Source organism: Triticum aestivum, chromosome 2B (assembly GCF_018294505.1).
Source record: "Triticum aestivum cultivar Chinese Spring chromosome 2B, IWGSC CS RefSeq v2.1, whole genome shotgun sequence".
Lineage (NCBI taxonomy): Eukaryota > Viridiplantae > Streptophyta > Magnoliopsida > Poales > Poaceae > Triticum > Triticum aestivum.
The window spans coordinates 130,960,799-130,984,589 of record NC_057798.1 but is presented as its reverse complement, the minus strand read 5'-3'; the positions used below and the strand labels follow the sequence as shown (position 1 = coordinate 130,984,589).

General features: G+C 46.9%; 2 protein-coding genes across 3 annotated transcripts; one reads left to right on the top strand and one right to left on the bottom strand.

Moving 5' to 3' along the window:
* The first annotated feature begins 272 nt into the window (after positions 1 to 272).
* Positions 273 to 2,584, top strand: LOC123043885 (XIAP-associated factor 1). 2 transcript variants are annotated; one of them, XM_044466479.1, is made up of 5 exons: positions 273 to 576; positions 843 to 981; positions 1,483 to 1,620; positions 1,746 to 1,867; positions 2,147 to 2,584. In XM_044466479.1, exons 1-5 carry the CDS (start codon positions 518 to 520, stop codon positions 2,307 to 2,309), a joined length of 621 nt encoding a protein of 206 aa, XP_044322414.1. In that variant the 5' UTR covers positions 273 to 517; the 3' UTR covers positions 2,310 to 2,584. The 2 variants fall into 2 exon arrangements, with proteins under 2 accessions (XP_044322414.1, XP_044322413.1); XM_044466478.1 differs by having other exon boundaries at positions 2,141 to 2,584.
* Positions 2,585 to 2,601: 17 nt separating this feature from the next.
* Positions 2,602 to 4,852, bottom strand: LOC123043886 (uncharacterized). Its single transcript, XM_044466480.1, has 5 exons — positions 4,479 to 4,852; positions 4,247 to 4,410; positions 3,344 to 4,050; positions 3,168 to 3,259; positions 2,602 to 3,083 (listed from the first exon to the last, which is right to left on the bottom strand). Exons 1-3 carry the CDS (start codon positions 4,803 to 4,805, stop codon positions 3,981 to 3,983), a joined length of 561 nt encoding a protein of 186 aa, XP_044322415.1. The 5' UTR covers positions 4,806 to 4,852; the 3' UTR covers positions 2,602 to 3,083; positions 3,168 to 3,259; positions 3,344 to 3,980.
* Positions 4,853 to 23,791: the final 18,939 nt, after the last annotated feature.

Genomic DNA, 23,791 nt, shown 5'->3' with positions numbered 1-23,791 from the left:
TTCAAGTCACAATTGCGGAATCACTATTGTTTCAATCTTTTCTTCTTCAAATGCTACACTCTTTTCTTTTCGGGGGGAAGGCACTTGTTTTTTCAAGTCACAATGACGGGATCAATATTGTTTTATTCTTTTTTCTTCAAATGCTGCATTCTTTTTTCTCAAGCGCTCACACTAGTTCAAACGGTAAATTTTTGTTCAAAATTGTTATCAAATGGATACGAGCACGGTTGGATGGCGGAGCATCTATCAGGGCAGACAGGTGGGCCTGGCCGACCGGTACGCCGGTGAAACTACCGCTCCCGTCGCCGCGCTGAAGTCGAATCTCCACAGCCCCCTACTCCGACACGGTCACTCCACCTCACCTCACCACGAGCCCCCTCGATAACTCCTCCAATCCCTCTGCTCTTCTCGCCTCCATCCCCAACGAGGACCCCCTGATTCGGCGAGGTTCCAATTCGGCCGGCGACTCGGATCTCGGCGCGGGGTTGCAGCGGTGATCCCTCAGGACTCGCAAGCCATGGCCGTCGCCGCCGACTCCGCCGATCCCGCCGTCGCCACCTCCACCTGCGCGCACTGGTAACCGTCCTTTCCGGCCTCTGGCGGCGCCGTCGCTAGTCTGTCACTTACTAGTAGTTGCCAAACAGTAGTAGTACTGCTTTCCTCTTTCCGTCCGGCAATATTTTTAGTACAGTAGTTCATCAGTCAGTAGCCTTATCCCCCCTCTTTGCGTAGCAATTCATCAGTAAGTAGTTGCATCGCACGCACTGCTTACATACATAGTGCTTGGGGGCATGTCTTATGCTTGTGGATTACTGACCATAGTTCTCTGCAAATTTCTTCAGTAACCGAGAGATTCCGTCTCCGAACATCACGCTGCATTCTGCACACTGTGCTCGCAACCTTCATGTGAAATGTGAGCATTGTGGAGATATGGTCCCAAGGAAGCACATGGATAGGCACTACGACGATAACCATGCTCCGGTACGTTCCAGAATTCTAATCGTATCAAGAATGTATTCGTTTGATTTTGATGTATGCACACATTTTCATTCTCCTCACAGTGTTCTTCTCATGACCTGTGATGCTGCTCAACCCAATATCTTGCATAAATTCATCACATAAACCCACATTACAGATAAGATCGTTCTGACATAATATAACCGCAGCACTACGGTAACCAAATAACCTGCGTGCCAGCAAAAAGACTCGGTGATTTGATCATCATGTCAGTGTCTTATGCTTGTGTGGAAAGCATTCATTCATATAACCACTGGATAGATTAAAAAGATGGCAACAGATATACTCCCTCCGTTCGGAATTACTTGTCTCGGAAATGGATGTATGTAGAACTAAAATATGTCTAGATACATCCATTTCTGCGACAAGTAATTCCGAACGGAGGGAGTACATCTTACTGGATTTGTGTACTTCCGGTATTACTAATCGTAACACCACTAATCAGATACTTATTTACGGATACAGGTGAATTGCCCACGCTGCGAACAAACTGTGGAGCATGAGCTGTGGGATCTTCATAAACGCTTACAGTGCCCACAAAGGATGCTTGCGTGCCAATATTGCAAGTTTGAACTACCCGCGGATGACATTTTTGAGCATCAGGTATGAGTGTACTCATCATGTTAAGTTATTACTCTGAAAACCGGACAACATTCTTTTCCTAGAAACATTAAGCCACATATATATGGTCCATCTCTGTCTAACTATATGAGTTATGCTATATACAGGATGTATGTGGAAATCGAACAAAATATTGTCAACCTTGCAACAAGGACATCAGACTTCGCGAATGGATTGGACACGAGCTCCTACTCCATTCAAAAACAAATGCTGCTGCAGAATCCTCAAGGTAAAAACATGGAACCTTATATTGATGCATTTTCAGTTAGAACAACGCTGCTTAGCATTTTCAGTTGCAGGTTTTAGACAAAGATAAGCCGGCTATATGTTTCAGTTAGAACAGTGCTGCTTAGCATCTCCAGTTGCAGTTTTTAGATTAAAATCCTTCCATACAGTGCCTCAGCCTATGATTTAAATCTATTAGCTGTGACAACAGAAGTGTATTTCTATCGTCACAGCTAATTCAATTTGAGCTCGCATTCTGATATAACTCAAACTCTAGTGACAGATCCATGCTGGAAAAAGAAGAGGGCGGTCGTCACAAGCAAGTACGCCCGGCTTTTGGTTTGAAACACAAGCAACTGCTCCTCACAATTGCAATAACCGGACTTGCTGTACTGATTGGATCCATTCTGTTCCAAAGAAGGATTGGAAGTTCCGAAGCCCAGTGAAGTTGTAATGGTGTTCACCGCAAGAATGTAGATCAGTTTTTCCATAATCTCAATGCATAAGTTCTTCCATAATCAGTAGGAGAGCTTATTCCTTGAGTAATGTTCAGAACACAAACCATGTAGAATATCAGAAATCATCTCATCGATGTACTGTGCCTCACAATGTATGCCAATATGATACTCCCTCCGTAGCTTGCAAAAACATCTTACATTGTGGGACAGAGGGAGTACTTCCTGATGCCAAGAAAGTATTACAGATTACTTACAAGGGTTCATATCTCTTTCTTTTCTTGCTTTCATCAATCTGTTGTTAATGATAGCTCCTTTTCGGTTTTGTTGCTCAAATGTTATTTATCTCATCAATCATTTCAACAAATTGCCCTCTTTAGTATTCATGCAAGATGTTTAAAGTTGACCACTAAATTAATTGAAGTCCGTAGCTGATAACACATTAGCTCGCTACAAACTAAAAACTTGCAGGACTCTGTTCCCCTAAAATATGAGATGCATTCATGAAGGGGAAAATATATTTTCTGCTTACTAGAACACTAAGGCTTTGTTGACTAGAACAGCCAGCAACTACAACAATCCCAAAATTCTTCTATGTTGTAAGTTGATTTTGGCAGGGCCCTTTCACAAACGAAAGAAAGGCTCTATTTCCTAACTAACCGATGTTGCTTCTTTAAAGCACTTGCAGTAAATAGCCTATATGTGGACGGACCCATCTCAGTGATCTTCCCAAATTGCTTGTCACAGAAGCCCCATAGCTCGAACCTGTATCAAATCAGAACATCAAGGAACAGTGTCAGCATGTCAAAAGGATGATATACTAAATACCAGTGTCAAAAAAATGCATACCAATATGCTAAGAACTGAAATGAAGCATACTCTCCGTAGATTTTATCCAATTCCATATGAACAGATTTGATGGTGCTTGCAATTTTATGACACTGCAAGAAATTCCATACATAAATGACATATTGAAACAGTGAAACCCCATGAACACTAAATCAAGGATTTAGAGGGGAAAATACCTGCTTTAAATGCCTAATTGTCTCGGTATCAGCTGGGATCATGTGGAAAAATCCCATGCACATGAGCACATTGGCACGAGTGAAAGGGCCAAATCCAGAGATAGTAGATAACTCGTCATTCAGTCTTTCGTAGGTAGGCAGGATAGTAGACAGCTCCTTTGAAGCTGGTAAAGACAATTTCTGCATTTCTTCAAGATTCTGTGGACATACCTTTCCTTCCACAATGCTGCGTGCAAGCAACACAATCCGCTCAGCTCGATATCCAAGGCCACAGCGCTTTGCTAAAAAGTCTTCATCAAGATTCGCCAATTCTTCTGGAGTAGGGAAATCTCCAACACAACCTTCCAAGCTGAGCTCTGAAGAATCAAAGGACTGACATGCACTGCCTGTTTCAGGCGCAGCCGGGGGCAAGCTAGACAAATTTTCATCCGTTTCCAAATGTGTTATGACATTGCTAGTATCAGTTGCTACTCTTGCATCCTCCACAATTTCTACTCTTGAAAGGCTTTGTTGTTGTTGATGATCCTCCAAGCACTCCAACTCGGTAAATTTTGTTTCTAGTTTGACACGGACATTCTGATTCTTGCTGCGCTTCCTTTTAAGCTCCCTGATTGGAGGTGTCCTTAACTGAAGTTCTTCAGTACCAGATGAACTTCTCAGCTCCAACTGAAGCTCGCACAGCGCACATTGACAATGTTCTTGTCCATCTGCAGGTCAATAGCGTGGCAATATAAGATATTTTGCAAATGCAGTTTTTTTTAGAGATACTGCAAAACTGTGCACTTTGAATTCTGATGCTCAATTGCGCAGCTGCATTTTGTTTTCGAATGCTTATTATGACCACGAGAACACCACGTCCCAAAATTGGCACATACAGAGGAAAGCATCAAGACTGAGACGTACTGGCAATTGCAGAGGAGGATGCACTTGACCATGTCCTCGAACAGCTTGGGGGAGCGGAAGATGCGGCCGAACCCCGCCTCCCTCGCGGCGGCGTGCATCGCCTGGAACTCCACCACCACCCTGCTGTCCTCCTCCGACAGCCGCAGCATCCGCCGCACTTGCTCCTGCCAGTTAAACCCTAGAATCAATCACTTCGTTTCTTCTCTGTACTCCATTGAAAGCGCCTACTTACGAGGATGCAGTCCTGGTCGAGCGGGGAGAGGGCGTCGGCGCCGAGGACGGAGACGAGGATGGCGTGGGAGGGGCGCGCGGGGTGGCGGGAGACGCGGGCGAGCAGGGACTTGGAGCGGTCGGAGGCGAGGCGGAGCGGGCGGAGGAGCGCGCGGGAGGCCGGGTCCCAGCGGTTGGGCGCCATCATGAACAGCCCGTGGCTGCACACGGCCGCCTCCAGGTCGAACGGCGCCGCACCGAGCGGGAGCTCCAGCTCCACGCGCGGCGCGGCGGCGGGGCCGCCCTCAGGGGTCGTCGGCATGGCCGCTTCCTGGGTGCCGGGGAGCATGCGGGCGGCGGAGTTTCAGGAGCGGCAGAAGCCCCCGGAACGGTCGAATCTGGTCAAAATGCCGGAATACGTGCGGGCTAGGGTAGCGATTAGTAATAGTGTCAATAATGCTAAACGTACGGACTTTATTTACATGTTTGTACGGGCTGGGGGTTGTGCGCTCTTCTAATTGCCCCCCTGATTTTCACGAGTGGGCCCGCGTCCCTTAATCAATCCTCCGCCAATCATCGCTAAGCTGCCTGTAAACCCCCCGTAGTACTCGTAATAGTGTCCCGATTTAGTACGGGGAGTAATAGATTCTGTATGGACCCCCAATAGCCAGCCAACGTTACAAGGAGAGATGACATTTTGCGAACATTTTTGCTGCCAATTTCTTCGAAGACGTGTGGCAATTCTTTAAAGACCCATGACAGTTTTCGAAAAGAAAAAAATTGCAGCAAAAAGAGACAGAAATTTCCATCTGCCACCACCTAAAAATGCCACTAAAAACGTTCATAATTGAAGATCCTGCCCCCTTCGCCCCTCCACTGACGTGTCTTCCCCATGTCCGGCAGCCCGCTTGTCAGACTGCCGGATGCCCTTGAGGGATATGCTTCAGCTAGAGGGGAAGAATAGCTGTCGGTGTCAAAATCGGCAGATCTCGGGTAGGGGGTCCCGAACTGTGCGTATGAGGATCGAAGGTAACAGGAGGCAGGGGAGACGATGTTTACCCAGGTTCGGGCCCTCTTGATAGAGGTAATACCTTACTTCCTGCTTGATTGACTTTGATGAGTATAGGGGTTACGAGAGTTGATCTACCTCAAGATCGTAATGGCTAAACTCTAGATGTCTAGCTTGTATGATTATGATTGCCCCTATGGACTAAACCCTCCGGTTTATATAGAGTCGGTTTACAGAGAGAGGAAGATGCATGATCGAAACGCCAAGCTTGCCATCCACGCAAAGGAGAGTCCCATCCGGACACGGGGGAAGGTCTTCGATCTCGTATCTTCACGGCCTATTAGTCCGGCCCATATCACATAGCTCGGACGCCCGAGGACCCCTTAGTCCAGGACTCCCTCGTAGCCCCTGAACCGGGCTTCAATGATGATGTATCCGGCGCGCAGATTGTCTTCGGCATTGCAAGGCGGGTTCCTTCCCCGAATACTCCAAACCAGTCTTCTGCACATAAAAGCTATATATCCGGCCCTGCTTAACACTTACAACCCTAAGTTGTAAGGCAACAATACTTAAAACAAAATAAGTCACGTCTACGAGTAACTTTTCTTTTGGCGAGACATTATGTTCTGCCCTTGTTATTATTCTGAACTGTTTTATAGCCCCCGCTTCGTGTTTCGAGGCACGGTCATTGATACGTCTTGTCAAAGCAGAGATCATGTCCCCTTATCACGGGATTCTCATCAATATGGGTTTGGGTAATCCAACCGTGACGTTCACACGTCCTCTTGGGAATAGGCGATATTTAAGGCCTATGAGGGGATGCTTAATATCCACTGCCTTTATAAGAAGATAAGGATCCGTCTTTTTACCCCACGCCTTCTTCCTCCTCAACCCATTTGCCCTTCAAGCTCCAACGCCCAAGTTCCAATCTTTTCCATCGCCACCAAACACTCTAGCCATGTCCAGATCTGGAGCGCAGAGCAAGTGGATGGCTTCCTCTGTTACAGAGGAGAACATCAAGGAGCTCCAGGAAGCTGGGTAGTTGGCCGCGAACATAGCCCCCGGCTCCCTGCCAAAAAGTAGATCATTCCCACCCCAGAGCCTAATGGGAGGGTAGTGTTCATCCCCCATTTCCTTCGCAGACTAGGGTTTCCCCTCCATCCTTTCGCCCGTGGTCTCATGTTTTACTACGGGCTAGATTTTCGTGATCTAGCCCCAAATTCCTTCCTCACCATTTCGGTGTATATCGTCATGTACGAGGCATTCCTCCGCATCCCCCCACTTCGGCCTATGGCTCAAGGTCTTCAATGTGAAGCCGAAGGTGGTTGAAGGTCAACACGTGGAGTGCGGCGACACCATGATGAGCAAACTTCCCAATGTCACCTGGTCCAAGGGGACCTTCATGGAGACCGTCAAGGGATGGCGGCAGGGGTGGTTCTATATCACGAAACCCGGCGACACCGCATGGGCCGCCGCTCCCGAGTTCAAGTCCGGTCCTCCAATGTGGCTTGCATCATGGCTCAACAAGGGCATGGATTGGGCGTCGTCCGATGAGGTGAAGACACTGCAAAATCGCGTCAAGGGTATGATAAACAAGAACATCAGTCTTGCTAGTGTGATCCAGGTGATGCTCTTTCGCCGGATTCTCCCCTGCCAAAGCCGGACTTTATATATGTGGGAATTCGACCCGGCCAGTCCTCGGACCCTGCAGCGGTTCTTTGGCACGACGCACGAAGACATATGGAAGCTGTTTTTTAAGGCCCAAAAATCGTGGCCGAAAACGACCGAAGACCTTGGCCTGGACTGCACACATCCGGCCACTCCCGTAAGCTTTCTAATGACCTTAATTTGTGAATCCAAGGAGTATATTGAGCTTTCCATTCTTCCCACAGGGTTGGACAAAGAAGGCAGGGCAGATCCAATGTCTGGCTCCGCTACCCGAAGACTCATCCATTCCTCTGTTGACGAGGATGCTGGTTCCGGCGCCATATCAGGCGCCAGAAAAGCAGGCTAAGAAGAGGAACAAGGAGACCTAAGGTGGCCTCCGCAGTAAAGGCGCTTTGGACGTCGTGTCCGAAGACACCGAGACTCTCTCCTCTCATGACGAAGATGAAGAGGATGAAGAGAGCAACTCTCCCCTTAAGGAGGGAAAGAAGAAAAGGGCGGCTTCCGCGGATCTAGAGGCGAGGCGTCCAAGAAGGGGAAACTCTCTCTTTCGGATGATTCCGAAACGGATGCCGACGCCATCCCCGAGTGGCACCCCAGGCTGAAGCCCCTGGCCGTATCGTAAGTATCCAAAGATACCGTTCATATATCCGGTTTTATGCCTTGTGGTTCTAACATATTGAATTGCGCGTTGCAGCCCGGCTCGCGATCTCCTCCAACAATCATCGTCATCTGGGAACTCGCTAGGGTCGAACATGATGGAGAGCGAGTTGCCTCCGCAGGCCTCTCTACCCATTGCTACGGACAACACCGAAGTGTTGTCCCGAATAACCTCTCCAGGTCACGGGGAGGTGCGGGAGGCTGTGAAGGTGGCGACGAAGGGTAATACCTCTGTTGCAAAAAATAAGGGGGAACCGACCCTCATAGAGACCGGCGACAGGGGCCATGCCCAATTCAGCCCCCAACCGAATATTATTCCGGAGATCCATACGGCTCCAGAATCGGGCGGGCAGCCTCCTTCAAAGGAAGGGGGCGCACCTCCTCCACCGGCGACCTTTGTCAATCCGGAGGCGCTGGACACTCTGGTGGAGGCGCTTCAGAGCGCTTCCATTATGGAGGAACATCGTGCCCTTATGGGTACGGTGGTTGAAAAGGTTTGGTCCGCTAAAAACGGATTGAACGAAGCCTATACAATCCTTTTAACAGGCTTTGAGGTATGTGATGTTGGAAATATGCCCTAGAGGCAATAATAAATTGATTATTATTATATTTCCTTGTTCATGATAATCGTTTATTATCCATGCTAGAATTGTATTGATAGGAAACTCAGATACATGTGTGGATACATAGACAACACCATGTCCCTAGTAAGCCTCTAGTTGACTAGCTCGTTAATCAATAGATGGTTACGGTTTCCTGACCATGGACATTGGATGTCGTTGATAACGGGATCACATCATTAGGAGAATGATGTGATGGACAAGACCCAATCCTAAGCCTAGCACAAGATCATGTAGTTCGTATGCTAAAGCTTTTCTAATGTCAAGTATCATTTCCTTAGACCATGAGATTGTGCAACTCCCGGATACCGTAGGAGTGCTTTGGGTGTGCCAAACGTCACAACGTAACTGGGTGTCTATAAAGGTACACTACGGGTATCTCTGAAAGTGTCTGTTGGGTTGGCACGAATCGAGATTGGGATTTTGTCACTCCGTGTAAACAGAGAGGTATCTCTGGGCCCACTCGGTAGGACATCATCATAATGTGCACAATGTGACCAAGGGGTTGATCACAGGATGATGTGTTACGGAACGAGTAAAGAGACTTGCCGGTAACGAGATTGAACAAGGTATCGGTATACCGACGATCGGATCTCGGGCAAGTACCATACCGCTAGACAAAGGGAATTGTATACGGGATTGATTGAGTCCTTGACATCGTGGTTCATCCGATGAGATCATCGTGGAACATGTGGGAGCCAACATGGGTATCCAGATCCCGTTGTTGGTTATTGACCGGAGAACATCTCAGTCATGACTACATGTCTCCCGAACCCGTAGGGTCTACACACTTAAGGTTCGATGACGCTAGGGTTATAAAGGAAGTTTGTATGTGGTTACCGAATGTTGTTCCGAGTCCCGGATGAGATCCCGGACGTCACGAGGAGTTCCGGAATGGTCCGAAGGTAAAGATTTATATATAGGAAGTCCTGTTTCGGCCATCGGGACAAGTTTCGGGGTCATCGGTATTGTACCGGGACCACCGGAAGGGTCCCGGGGGCCCACCGGGTGGGGCCACCTGCCCCGGGGGCCACATGGGCTGTAGGGGGTGCGCCTTGGCCTACATGGGCCAAGGGCACCAGCCCCTAGAGGCCCATGCGCCAAGATATAGGAAAAAGGGGAGAGTCCTAAAGGGGGAAGGCACCTCCGAGGTGCCTTGGGGAGGATGGACTCCTCCCCCCCTCTTAGCCGCACCCCTTCCTTGGAGGAAGGGGCAAGGCTGCGCCTCCCCCCTCTCCCCTGCCCCTATATATAGTGGAGGGGAGGGAGGGCATCCATACCTGAGCCCTTGGCGCCTCCCTCCCTCCCGTGACACCTCCTCCTCTCCCGTAGGCGCTTGGCGAAGCCCTGCAGGATTGCCACGCTCCTCCATCACCACCATGCCGTTGTGCTGCTGCTGGATGGAGTCTTCCTCAACCTCTCCCTCTCTCCTTGCTGGATCAAGGCGTGGGAGACATCGTCGAGCTGTACGTGTGTTGAACGCGGAGGTGCCGTCCGTTCGGCACTAGGATCATCGGTGATCTGAATCACGACGAGTATGACTCCATCAACCCCGTTCACTTGAACGCTTCCGCTTAGCGATCTACAAGGGTATGTAGATGCACTCTCCTTCCCCTTGTTGCTAGTCTCTCCATAGATAGATCTTGGTGACACGTAGGAAAATTTTGAATTTCTGCTATGTTCCCCAACATGTGACATAATATATTTTTGGCTATTTGCAAAAGGAATGCCTGTGTATAGATAGTAGCCCCTGAGACTGTTTGGCATTCGCAAAGAAAGGCCGAACAGAGGATCGAATAATTCTTCGCAGGAGATAACATATATGTCTATTTTGATGAATAAGCTTCGATGCTAGTGGCAACCTCCCATGCCACCGAAGTGTCCGAACTAAAGCGGAGTGAAAGAACATGCGGTGCCCCCATGTGTGGTTTTGGTAATTGATGACACTCTCTATGGACTAATGGTTGCATTGAGTTATATTTGAAGGATTTGTCCATAGGCTCTTCTTGAAGTCCATGTGTTGGTTTCAAGGAGTTTATGTGTTGACCAAGGTGCTATTAAGGAATTATTCAAAGATTGGTTATGTGAGTGTTGTGCTTATTGCAAGCATGTCTTGAAGAAGAAGATTGTGTGATCATTCATGTTTACCTTCAAGACATCATCCAAATGAAGAGAGTTGGAAAGACTAAAGGTTGATCAAGACTAAGTCAAGAGTGAATCAAGTTGATCAACTCACAAAGCGTAGAAGATGTACCGAGAGGGATCAAGTGATCCCATGGTATGGTAAGCATTGTCCATTGTGCTTTGTGTACTAACCCATGGTCTATGTGAGAGTTCTATGTGGGATTAGGTACGCGTTCATGGGCTTGCATCAAGAGGAAGATATCACTCAACCCATGGAGAGGAAGCATCAAGTGGTGATCGTCATCAAGATTGTCGTGTGCAAGTTTAAGTGAAGCATCACGAAGAGATCAAATGCTTGAAGCTTGCCGTCCATTTTGGTGTCAATGGACTTGTGAAGATGTGCCGAAGAGTGGCTCACCCATAGTGGAGTATGGGGGAGCAATCATCTAGTCTTCATCGACCCAACGCAATCAAGAAAGGTGGTCCATCTTGAGGAGGACAAGTTCGTCATCATCTAGCTCAAGTGGACCAAGTGCAAGTCAAAGGTTTGCCCTTGACAGTTTTTCTATTTTACCGGTCTCATGGTGGTAGTTGGGAGACCGGGTTTTAGGATCGATTGTCGTACTATAAAGAGGGGCTCTCGATGAGTAACTTTATCGTATTATTAGTAGAGAGCTCAAACCATTGCATCCTTGCATCATCTTTCTTGGTACTTGTTTGGTTCTCTTTGTGAGTTTTGGAGCTTATGGTCATCGTGATGACAAGCTCGAGTTCATCGAAAACGGAGTTCGCATGCTTCTTCTATCGCGTTTTCGGTGTTGGAGGTTTTACCGGTCTTCTTTGAGAAAGGGTTCTCACCATTTTATTTTGGGTTTTTCTCACTTCCTAATTCTTGATATTTCTATCAAGATTGTGTTAGCCCTTGTCTTTAGCTTTCCAACAAACTTGGTTTCATCAAATTCGGAGTTCGTTTGCAAAAGTTGTGGTCATTTCAATTTTACCGGTTCCCGCATCTCTCTGCCTAGTGCGGGTGCCCGGGGTCCTTGACCCCCGGGTGCCAGGGGTCATCCGAGCCCCTCCTTAGTGACCTCTCTGGTTGGTCCGGGTGCCCGGGGTCTTCTGGGGCTGCTCCCAAACCTCCTCTGACCACCCCGGGTGCCCGGGGTCTTGGACCCCCGGGTGCCCGGGCTCCTCTGTCACCTCCTCTCGGCCCCCTTCGGGTGCCCGGGGTTGAGACCCCTGGGTGCCCGCCCCCCCTTCCCTGTTTCTTTCCATGTGTGTCCGGGTGCCCGGGGTTTTGCCCTCGGGTGCCCGGGGTTGTATGCCTTTTTCTCTATGGGGTCCGAGTGCCCGGACCCCTTTTGTCCGGGTGCCCGGGGTGGAGGCTGTGTGCAACGGCCACATTTTTCTTGGGGGTATTTATACCCCTTCTTCCACCTCCAACCCCATTCCTCTTGCAAGCATTTCCCCCCACCATTGTTGACCTCTTGGAGCTTGCTATCCCTCAATCCCTCCATGGATTCTTGCTAGTTTTTGGGGGAAAAGAGAGAGGAGATCTAGATCCACATTTCCACCAATCACTTTCTCCTCTATGTGAGGGGAACCCCTTGGATCTAGATCTTGGAGTTCTTGGTGTTCTCCTTCTTGTTATTCCTCTCTTTTCTTCCATAGCTTTTGTTTCTTTGGTGGGATTTGAGAGTGAGGGACTTGGGCACTCCGTGTGCCCTTGCCATTGCATTTGGTGCATCGGTTTGAGTTCTCCACAGTCATACGTGGAAGTTACAAGTTGAGAAGCTTATTACTCTTGGGTGCTTGGTACCCTTGAGCTTGTTCCTCTTGGGTGCTTGGGCGCCCTAGACGGTTGATGGTGTTCGGAGCTCAATCATTGTGGTGTAAAGCTCCGGGCAAGCGTCGGGTCTCCAATTAGGTTATGGAGATCGCCCCGAGCAATTTGATGGGTATCGGTAACCGCCCCCCAGGGTTGCCAAAGTGTATGGGTTCAGTGACCGCCCCCAAGGGTTGCCATTTGTACGGGTTCGGTGACCGCCCTCAAGGGTCCCATAGTGGAATCACGGCATCTTGCATTGTGCGAGGGCGTGAGGATATTACGGTGGCCCTAGTGGCTTCTTGGGGAGCATTGTGCCTCCACACCGCTCCAAACGGAGATTAGCATCCGCAAGGGTGTGAACTTCGGGAAACATCGTCGTCTCCGTGTGCCTCGGTTATTGTTGGGGAACGTAGCAGAAAATAAAACTTTTCTACGCATCACCAAGATCAATCTATGGAGTCATCTAGCAACGAGAGAGAGGAGTGCATCTACATACCCTTGTAGATCGCGAGCGGAAGCGTTCAAGAGAACGGGGTTGATGGAGTCGTGCTCATCGTGATCCAAATCACTGATGATCCTAGCGCCAAACGGACGGCACCTTCGCGTTCAACACACGTACAGTTGGGGATGACATCTCCTCCTTCTTGATCTAGCAAGGGGGAAGGAGAGGTTGATGGAGATCCAGCAGCACGACGGCGTGGTGGTGGAAGTAGTGGCGATCTCGGCAGGGCTTCGCCAAGCTCAGCGAGAGGGAGAGGTGTTACGGAGGGAGAGGGAGGCGCTAGGAGCTGGGGTGCGTAGCCCTCCCTCCCCCCTCTTTATATAGGGGCCCGGGGGGGGGCGCCGGCCCCTAGAGATCCCATCTCAAGGGGGGCGGCCAAGGGGGGAAACTTGCCCCCCAAGCCAAGTGGGGCGCCCCCCACCCCTAGGGTTTCCAACCCTAGGCGCAGGGGGAGGCCCAAGGGAGGCGCACCAGCCCACCAGGGGCTGGTTCCCTTCCCACTTCAGCCCATGGGGCCCTCTGGGATAGGTGGCCCCGCCCGATGGACCCCCGGGACCCTTCCGGTGGTCCCGGTACAATACCGGTGACCCCCGAAACTTTCCCGGTGGCCGAAACTGGACTTCCTATATATAAATCTTCAACTCCGGACCCTTCCGGAACTCCTCGTGATGTCCGAGATCTCATCCGGGACTCCTAACAACTTTCGGGTTACCGCATACTAATATCTCTACAACCCTAGCATCACCGAACCTTAAGTGTGTAGACCCTACGGGTTCGGGAGACACGCTGACATGACCGAGACCACTCTCCGGTCAATAACCAACAACGGGATCTGGATACCCATGTTGGCTCCCACATGTTCCACGATGATCTCATTGAATGAACCATGATGTCGAGGATTCAAGTAATCCCGTATACAATTCCCTTTGTCAATCGATGCGTTACTTGCCCGAGATTCGATCGTCGGTATCCCAATACCTCGTTCAATCTTGTTACCGGAAAGTCACTTTACTCGTACCGTAATGCATGATCCTGTGACCAACCACTTGGTCACATTGAGCTCATTATGATGATGCATTACCGAATGGGCCCAGAGATACCTCTCTGTCATACGGAGTGACAAACCCCAGTCTCGATTCGTGTCAACCCAATAGATGCATACCTGTAGTATACCTTTATAGCCACCCAGTTATGTTGTGACGTTTGGTACACCCAAAGCACTCTTACGGTATCCGGAAGTTACACGATCTCATGGTCTAAGGAAATGATACTTGACATTAGAAAAGCTCTAGCAAACGAACTACACGATCTTGTGCTATGCTTAGGATTGGGTCTTGTCCATCACATCATTCTCCCAATGATGTGATCCCGTTATCAATGACATCCAATGTCCATGGTTAGGAAACCGTAACCATCTATTGATAAACGAGCTAGTCAACTAGAGGCTCACTAGGGACATGTTGTGGTCTATGTATTCACACATGTATTACGATTTTCGGATAACACAGTTATAGCATGAACAATAGACAATTATCATGAACAAGGAAATATAATAATAACCATTTTATTATTGCCTCTAGGGCATATTTCCAACAGTCTCCCAATTGCACTAGAGTTAATAATCTAGTTACATTGTGATGAATCGAACACCCATTGAGTTCTGGTGTTGATCATGTTTTGCTCGTGGAAGAGGTTTAGTCAAGGATCTGCGACATTCAGATCTGTGTGCACTTTACAAATATCTATATCTCCATCTTGAACATTTTCACGAATGGATTTGAAGCGACGCTTGATGTGTCTGGTCTTCTTGTGAAACCTGGGCTCCTTGGCAAGGGCAATGGCTCTAGTGTTGTCACAGAAGAGAGTCATCGGCCCCGACGCATTGGGAACAACTCCTAGGTCGGTAATGAACTCCTTCATCCAGATTGCTTCATGTGATGCCTCCGAGGCTGCCATGTACTCCGCTTCACATGTAGATCCTGCCACGACGCTTTGCTTGCAACTGCACCAGCTTACTACCCCACCATTCAAAATATACACGTATCCGGTTTGTGACTTAGAGTCATCTAGATCTGTGTCGAAGCTAGCATCGACGTAACCCTTTACGACTAGCTCTTCGTCACCTCCATATACGAGAAACATATCCTTAGTCCTTTTCAGGTATTTCAGGATATTCTTGACCGCTGTCCAGTGTTCCATGCCGGGATTACTTTGGTACCTTCCTACCAAACTTACGGCAAGGTTTACATAAGGTCTGGTACACATCATGGCATACATGATAGACCCTATGGCCGAGGCATAGGGGACAACACTCATCTTTTCTCTATCTTCTGTCGTGGTCGGACATTGAGCCGAGCTCAATTTCACACCTTGCAGCACAGGCAAGAATCCCTTCTTGGACTAATCCATATTGAACTTCTTCAATATCTTATCAAGGTATGTGCTTTGTGAAAGACCTATGAGGCGTCTCGATCTATCTCTATAGATCTTGATGCCTAATATGTAAGCATCTTCTCCAAGGTCCTTCATTGAAAAACACTTATTCAAGTAGGCCTTAATGCTGTCCAGAAGTTCTATATCATTTCCCATCAAAAGTATGTCATCCACATATAATATGAGAAATGCTACAGAGCTCCCTCTCACTTTCTTGTAAACGCAGGCTTCTCCATAAGTCTGCATAAACCCAAACGCTTTGATCATTTCATTAAAGCGAATGTTCCAACTCCGAGATGCTTGCACCAGCCCATAAATGGAGCGCTGGAGCTTTCATACCTTGTTAGCATTCTTAGGATCGACAAAACCTTCCGGCTGCATCATATGCAATTCTTCCTTAAGAAAGCCGTTAAGGAATGCCGTTTTGACGTCCATTTGCCATATCTCATAATCATAGTATGCGGTAGTTGCTAACATGATTCAGACGGACTTCAGCTTCGCTACGGGTGAGAAGGTCTCATCGTAGTCAACCCCTTGAACTTGTCGATAACCCTTAGCGACAAGTCGAGCCTTATAGATGGTAACATTACCATTCGCGTCCGTCTTCTTCTTAAAGATCCATTTATTTTCTATCGCTCGCCGATCATCGGGCAAGTCTGTCAAAGTCCATACTTTGTTTTCATACATGGATCCTATCTCGGATTGCATGGCTTCAAGCCATTTGTTGGAATCTGGGCCCGCCATCGCTTCTTCATAGTTTGAAGGTTCACCGTTGTCTAACAACATGATTTCCAGGACAGGGTTGCCATACCATTCTGGTGTGGAACATGTCCTCGTGGACCTTCGAAGTTTAGTAGCAACTTGATCCGAAGTACCTTGATCATCATCATTAACTTCCTCTCTAGTCGGTGCAGGCACCACAGGAACATCTTCCTGAGCTGCGCTACTTTCCGGTTCAAGAGGTAGTACTTCATCGAGTTCTACTTTCCTCCCACTTACTTCTCTCGAGAGAAACTCTTTCTCCAAAAAGGACCTGTTCTTGGCAGCAAAGATCTTGCCTTCAGATCTGAGGTAGAAGGTATACCCAATGGTTTCCTTAGGGTATCCTATGAAGACGCACTTTTTTGACTTGGGTTCGAGCTTTTCAGGTTGAAGTTTCTTGACATAAGCATCGCATCCCCAAACTTTTAGAAACGACAGCTTAGGTTGCTTCCCAAACCATAATTCATACAGTGTCGTCTCAACGGATTTAGACGGTGCCCTATTTAACGTGAATGTAGCTATCTCTAGAGCGTATCCCCAAAATGATAGCGGTAAATCGGTGAGTGACATCATAGATCGCACCATATCCAATAGAGTGCGATTATGATGTTCGGACACACCGTTATGCTGAGGTGTTCCAGGCGGAGTGAGTTGTGAAACAATTCCACATTTCCTTAAGTGCGTATCAAATTCTTGACTTAAATATTCTCCCCACGATTTGATCATAAGAACTTTATCTTTCGGTCACGTTGGTTCTCTACCTCACTCTGAAATTCCTTGAACTTTTCAAAGGTCTCAGACTTGTGTTTCATCAAGTAGACATACCCATATCTACTCAAGTCGTCAGTGAGAGTGAGAACATAACGATAGCCTCCGCGAGCCTCAACGCTCATTGGACCGCACACATCAGTATGTATGATTTCCAATAAGTTGGTTGCTCGCTCCATTGTTTCGGAGAACGGAGTCTTAGTCATTTTGCCCATGAGGCATGGTTCGCATGTGTCAAATGATTCGTAATCAAGAGACTCCAAAAGTCCATCAGCATGGAGCTTCTTCATGCGTTTGACACCAATGTGACCAAGGCGGCAGTGCCACAAGTATGTGGGACTATCGTTATCAACCTTACATCTTTTGGTATTCACACTATGAATATGTGTAACATCACATTTGAGATTAATTAAGAATAAACCATTGACCAGCGGGCATGACCATAAAACATATCTCTCATATAAATAGAACAACAATTATTCTCAGATTTAAATGAGTAGCCATCTTGTATTAAACGAGATCCAGATACAATGTTCATGCTCAAAGCTAGCACTAAACAACAATTATTGAGGTTTAAAACTAATCCCATAGGTAAATGTAGAGGTAGCGTACCGACGGCGATCACATCGACCTTGGAACCATTCCCGACGCGCATCGTCACCTCGTCCTTCGCCAGTCTCTGCTTATTCCGCAGCTCCTGTTTTGAGTTACAAATATGAGCAACCGCACCGGTACAAATACCCAGGAGCTACTACGAGTACTGGTAAGGTAGACATCAATTATATGTATATCACATATACCTTTGGTGTTGTCGTCCTTCTTGTCCGCTTCCCTTGCAATAAAAGCACTCAGTCTCAGGTTTGGGTCCATGCTTTGGCTTCTTCCTGGCAACTGGCTTACCAGGCGCGGCAACTCCCTTGCCGTCCTTCTTGAAGTTCTTCTTACCCTTGCCTTTCTTGAAACTAGTGGTTTTATTGACCATCAACACTTGATGTTCCTTTTTGATCTCCACCTCCACTGATTTCAGCATTGAATATACCTTAGGAATGGTTTTCACCATCCCCTGCATATTGAAGTTCATCACAAAGCTCTTGTAGCTAGGTGGGAGCGACTGGAGGATTCTGTCGACCACCGCATCATCCGGGAGATTAACTCCCAGTTGAGACAAGCGGTTGTGCAACCCAGACATTTTGAGTATGTGCTCGCTGACAGAACCATTCTCCTCCATCTTACAACTGTAGAACTTGTCGGAGACTTCATATCTCTTGACCCGAGCGTGAGCTTGGAAAACCATTTTCAGCTCTTGGAACATCTCATATGCTCCGTGCTGCTCAAAACGCTTTTGGAGCCCCGGTTCTAAGGTGTAAAGCATGCCGCACTGAACCAGGGAATAATCATCACTACGCGACTGCCAGGCGTTCATAACGTCTTGAGTTGCTGGGAAAACGGGTGCTTCACCTAGCGGTGCATCTAGGACATATGCTTTCTTGGCAGCTATGAGGATGATCCTCAAGTTCCGGACCCAGTCCGTATAGTTGCTGCCATCGTCTTTCAGCTTGGTTTTCTCTAGGAACGCGTTGAAGTTGAGGGCAACATTAGCATGGGCCATTTGATCTACAAGACATATTGCAAAGATTTTAGACTAAGTTCATGATAATTAAGTTCATCTAATAAAATTATATAATGAACTCCCACTCAGATAGACATCCCTCTAGTCATCTAAGTGATCCATGATCCGAGTCAACCAGGCTGTGTCCGATCATCACGTGAGACGGACTAGTCATCATCGGTGAACATCTTCATGTTGATCGTATCTTCTATACGACTCATGTTTGACCTTTCGGTCTCTTGTGTTCCGAGGCCATGTCTGTACATGCTAGGCTCGTCAAGTCAACCTAAGTGTTTTGCATGTGTAAATCTGGCTTACACCCGTTGTATGTGAACGTTAGAATCTATCACACCCGATCATCACGTGGTGCTTCGAGACAACGAACTTTCGCAACGGCGCACAGTTAGGGGGAACACTTTCTTGAAATTATTATGAGGGATCATCTTATTTACTACCGTCGTACTAAGCAAATAAGAAGCAAAATATGATAAGCATCACATGCAATCAAATAGTGACATGATATGGCCAATATCATTTTGCTCCTTTTGATCTCCATCTTCGGGGCGCCATGATCATCATCGTCACTGGCATGACACCATGATCTCGATCATCATGATCTCCATCATCGTGTCTTCATGAAGTTGTCACGCCAATGATTACTTCTACTTCTATGGCTAAGGTGTTTAGCAATAAAGTAAAGTAATTACATGGCGTTATCCAATGACACGCAGGTCATACAAAAAATAAAGACAACTCCTATGGCTCCTGCCAGTTGTCATACTCATCGACATGCAAGTCATGATTCCTATTACAAGAACATGATCAATCTCATACATCACATATATTTCATTCATCACATCCTTTTGGCCATATCACATCACAAGGCATATGCTGCAAAAACAAGTTAGACGTCCTCTAATTGTTGTTGCATGTTTTTACGTGGCTGCTATAGATTACTAGCAAGAACGTTTCTTACCTACGCCAAAACCACAACATGATATGCCAATTTCTATTTACCCTTCATAAGGACCCTTTTCATCGAATCCGATCCGACTAAAGTGGGAGAGACAGACACCCGCTAGCCACCTTATGCAACTAGTGCATGTCAGTCGGTGGAACCTGTCTCACGTAAGCGTACGTGTAAGGTCGGTCCGGGCCGCTTCATCCCACGATGCCGCCGAAACAAGATAAGACTAGTAGTGGCAAGAAAATTGACAAAACCAACGCCCAAAACAATCTTGTGTTCTACTCGTGCATAGAAACTACACATAGACCTAGCTCATGATGCCACTGTTGGGGAACGTAGAAGAAAATAAATTTTTTCTACGCATCACCAAGATCAATCTATGGAGTCATCTAGCAACGAGAGAGAGGAGTGCATCTACATACCCTTGTAGATTGCGAGCGGAAGCGTTCAAGAGAACGGGGTTGATGGAGTCGTACTCGTTGTGATCCAAATCACCGATGATCCTAGCGCCGAACGGACGGCACCTCCGCGTTCAACACACATACGGTTGGGGATGACGTCTCCTCCTTCTTGATCCAGCAAGGGGGAGGAGAGGTTGATGGAGATACAGCAGCACGACGGCGTGGTGGTGGAAGTAGCGGCGATCTCGGCCGGGCTTCGCCAAGCTCAGCGAGAGGGAGAGGTGTTACGGAGGGAGAGGGAGGCACCATGAGCTGGGGTGCGCAGCCCTCCCTCCCCCCTCTTTATATAGGGGCCCTGGGGGAGGGGGCGCCGGCCCCTAGAGATCCCATCTCAAGGGGGGGGCAAGGGGGGAAACTTGCCCCCAAGCCAAGTGGGGCGCCCCCACCCCTAGGGTTTCCAACCCTAGGCGCAGGGGGAGGCCCAAGGGGGTGCACCAGCCCACTAGTGGCTGGTTCCCTTACCACTTCAGCCCATGGGGCCCTCCAGGATTGGTGGCCCCACCCGGTGGACCCCCGAGACCCTTCCGGTGGTCTCGGTACAATACCGGTGACCCCCGAAACTTTCCCAGTGGCCGAAACTGGATTTCCTATATATAAATCTTCAACTCCAGACCATTCCGGAACTCCTCGTGACGTCCGGGATCTCATACAGGACTCCGAAAAACTTTCGGGTTACCGCATACTAATATCTCTACAACCCTAGCGTCACCGAACCTTAAGTGTGTAGACCCTATGGGTTCGGGAGACATGCAGACATGACCGAGACCACTCTCTAGTCAATAACCAACAGCTGGATTTGGATACCCATGTTGGCTCCCACATGCTCCACGATGATCTCATCGAATGAACCACAATGTTGAGGATTCAAGTAATCCCGTATACAATTCCTTTTGTCAATCGGTACGTTACTTGCCCGAGATTCGATCGTCGGTATCCCGATACCTCGTTCAATCTCGTTGCCGGCAAGTCACTTTACTCGTACCGTAATGCATGATCCCGTGACCAACCACTTGATCACATTGAGATCATTATGATGATGCATTACTGAGTGGGCCCAGAGATACCTCTCCGTCATACGGAGTGACAAATCCCAGTCTCGATTCGTGATAACCCAACATATGCTTTCGGCGATACCTGTAGTATACCTTTATAGCCACCCAGTTACGTTGTGATATTTGGTACACCCAAAGCACTCTTATGGTATCCGGAAGTTACACGATCTCATGGTCTAAGGAAATGATACTTGACATTAGAAAAGCTCTAGCAAACAAACTACACGATCTTGTGCTATGCTTAGGATTGGGTCTTGTCCATCACATCATTCTCCCAATGATGTGATCCTGTTATCAATGACATCCAATGTCCATGGTCAGGAAACCGTAACCATCTATTGATAAACGAGCTAGTCAACTAGAGGCTCACTAGGGACATGTTGTGGTCTATGTATTCACACATGTATTACGATTTCCGGATAACACAATTATAGCATGAACAATAGAGAATTATCATGAAGAAGGAAATATAATAATAACCATTTTATTATAGCCTCTAGGGCATATTTCCAACAGTTGTCTCTTACCCGAGCCCTTTACTTATACACTTTACTTTGTGATAGCCATATTGTTTCTTGTCATATATGTTGCTATCACTTATTTGTTTATGTTGCTTAGCAGTTCTTGACAAATTAACCGCTAGGTTTATTCCGCATTTGTTCAAGCCTAAACCGTAATTATTTTAAAGTGCCTATTCACCCCCCTTCTAGGAGACATCCTCGATCTTTCAATTGGTATCAGAGCCTCGTCTCTCTTTATTAGGCTTTACCGCCTAGAGAGTGAAGATGTCGACCAGGGGATTAGGATTCTCTGACAGTCTTAGTTTCGATGGCACAAATTTTGATGTTTGGATAATTTGCATGCTTAATCTCTTTCGGGTCATGGACCCAAATTTAGAGCGAATTGTAGATATGGGTTTTTTCTCCTCCAAAGGATCCCCAAAGATTATATTTAGAGGATGAGAAAAACTCTTATCTCAATGCTCAAGCTTCTAATGTGCTTTTCGATGCTTTGAGCAATGCAATTATATTTCAACTCATGTCGTTCCGGGATTATCATGAGTTGTGGACGAAGCTTCAAGATAAATATGGTGTGTCCAAGATTTGTGGGGATGATTGTTCTCCCTCCATCTCTGGTCATATAGTCTTCTCAACTTCTTCTACTTCACCTACATGTGGTTTGCCACAAGGTAATGATATGGTGAGTAGTGTTGGTCATTGCAATGATGATAGTATGCTTATTGTGGATGATCCTTCATCACTATCTTATTGCAATGCTCCTTCTTTGGGCTTTAACACTTCGAGCACTCCAAATGTTTCACATGCTTGTGTTGATAGTCCTTGCATATCATGTAGAAATTGCTTGACTAAATCTCATGATGATATGCTTGCTATGTATTGTTGCCATGATAAAAATGCATCCATTTCCTCGAATTGTTGTGCTAACAATGTAGAGGAAACCCAACACTCCATGGAACAAGATGTGGTTTTTAATGGTGCTACAAGGGATCCTACATTATCATCTATTGCGTTTTGCCTTATGGCCAAGGCTTCAAAGGTATCTCCTACCTTGAACCCCAATATGTCTCTTGATGATGATGTTGATGCTAATGATGATGAGGATAATGATGAAGAGAATGATAATGTTGCCTCCTTAAAAAACTAAGGGGGAAATGATTTTTAAAGCTCTTCGTAAAAATAAAATTGCTTGTTCCAACTTCATAGAAATAATGTCCATTGCCTTTGAAGGCAAGAAATACATTGAGGAGTTGGAATCTCATCTAGAGGAGCATGAGGTCACCATTGAGAAAATGGAAGCTCATGAGCATGATTACGCAAATGAGATAGCGGAGCTATCTCAAGCTCTTGAACATGAACAAACCACCTCCGAATCTCTTGAGGAGACTTTTGCTCTAGAATTATCTAGAGTGAGGAATATCATGATAGAGCTCTTGAGGCGCAAATGATTTCAAAACTAAAAATGCTAAGCTTGAAGTTGCTCATGCTAGACTCCTTGAGGACTTTGAGCACCTTGAAAATGGCTCTAGGGTCATTAAGAGTGAGCTCATCAAACTCATCGAGTCTCATACTCAACTTAAAGCTTCCTATTTGAAAGAGCTTGCCAAGTTGCCTTCTCCTCTTGTTGTCAATGATGATGCTTGTGCTACTAACTCTATTTCTTGTCAAGCATCCATTTTGAAGGATAATGTTGAGCTACGGGCACATCTTGAGTTGCAATCTAGCAATTACTAGTCGTCAACCCGTGCATCTGCACGGGCTAGCATTAGAAAAACATGACAGTGAATCTTATTGAACAACATTTTCTGTATGAGTAATGTAAGACTTTGATTGAAAAAAACTAATGAAAACCTTGGCGATGCTGTAGTAAGATACTAATTGTCAAGACTGCACATTGGTGTAATAACTATGAAGGTGCATAAATTGTTTAGATGGAAGATTTTTGCCATCTTCTCCAAACTTCTAAGCACATAAAACATAAAAATGTAATGCTATAAAGGAAGTCACTATTTAATCTCAGGTACAATTTATTGGTTTCACTAATCCTTTGAAGTAGATGGAATGACAAAACTTTCCAATATTCAGATGTAATGTGTTACCATATAGAAATAATAACATTTCATTGGCTGAAACTAAGTCGTGCTCTTCACAACAGATTACACTCCAAAAGAGGGAAACTTGGCAATGGTGATATCCAACAGCAATTTGGGAGAGATTTTTGTATGTTCCTGACAGATTTATTTTACCCACAAAAAAATGATTTATTTATGTGGGCAAGTCTTTCATTTTACGCCATGTTTCCTTTTTTCAATCAGGCATATATGCCTATTTCTTTTACGCAATGCTTAAGTATTCCT

Excerpts from the sequence above, each read along its gene's own strand:
- LOC123043885 (XM_044466478.1), top strand. The coding sequence starts at position 518 with ATGGCCGTCGCCGCCGACTCCGCCGATCCCGCCGTCGCCACCTCCACC. Across the intron at positions 982-1,482 it reads ACGACGATAACCATGCTCCG|GTGAATTGCCCACGCTGCGA; the intron begins GTACGTTCCAGA and ends TTACGGATACAG. Across the intron at positions 1,868-2,140 it reads GCTGCTGCAGAATCCTCAAG|TGACAGATCCATGCTGGAAA; the intron begins GTAAAAACATGG and ends CTCAAACTCTAG.
- LOC123043886 (XM_044466480.1), bottom strand. The coding sequence starts at position 4,805 with ATGCTCCCCGGCACCCAGGAAGCGGCCATGCCGACGACCCCTGAGGGC. Across the intron at positions 4,411-4,478 it reads TCGACCAGGACTGCATCCTC|GAGCAAGTGCGGCGGATGCT; the intron begins GTAAGTAGGCGC and ends TTTAACTGGCAG. Across the intron at positions 4,051-4,246 it reads ATCCTCCTCTGCAATTGCCA|ATGGACAAGAACATTGTCAA; the intron begins GTACGTCTCAGT and ends ATTGACCTGCAG.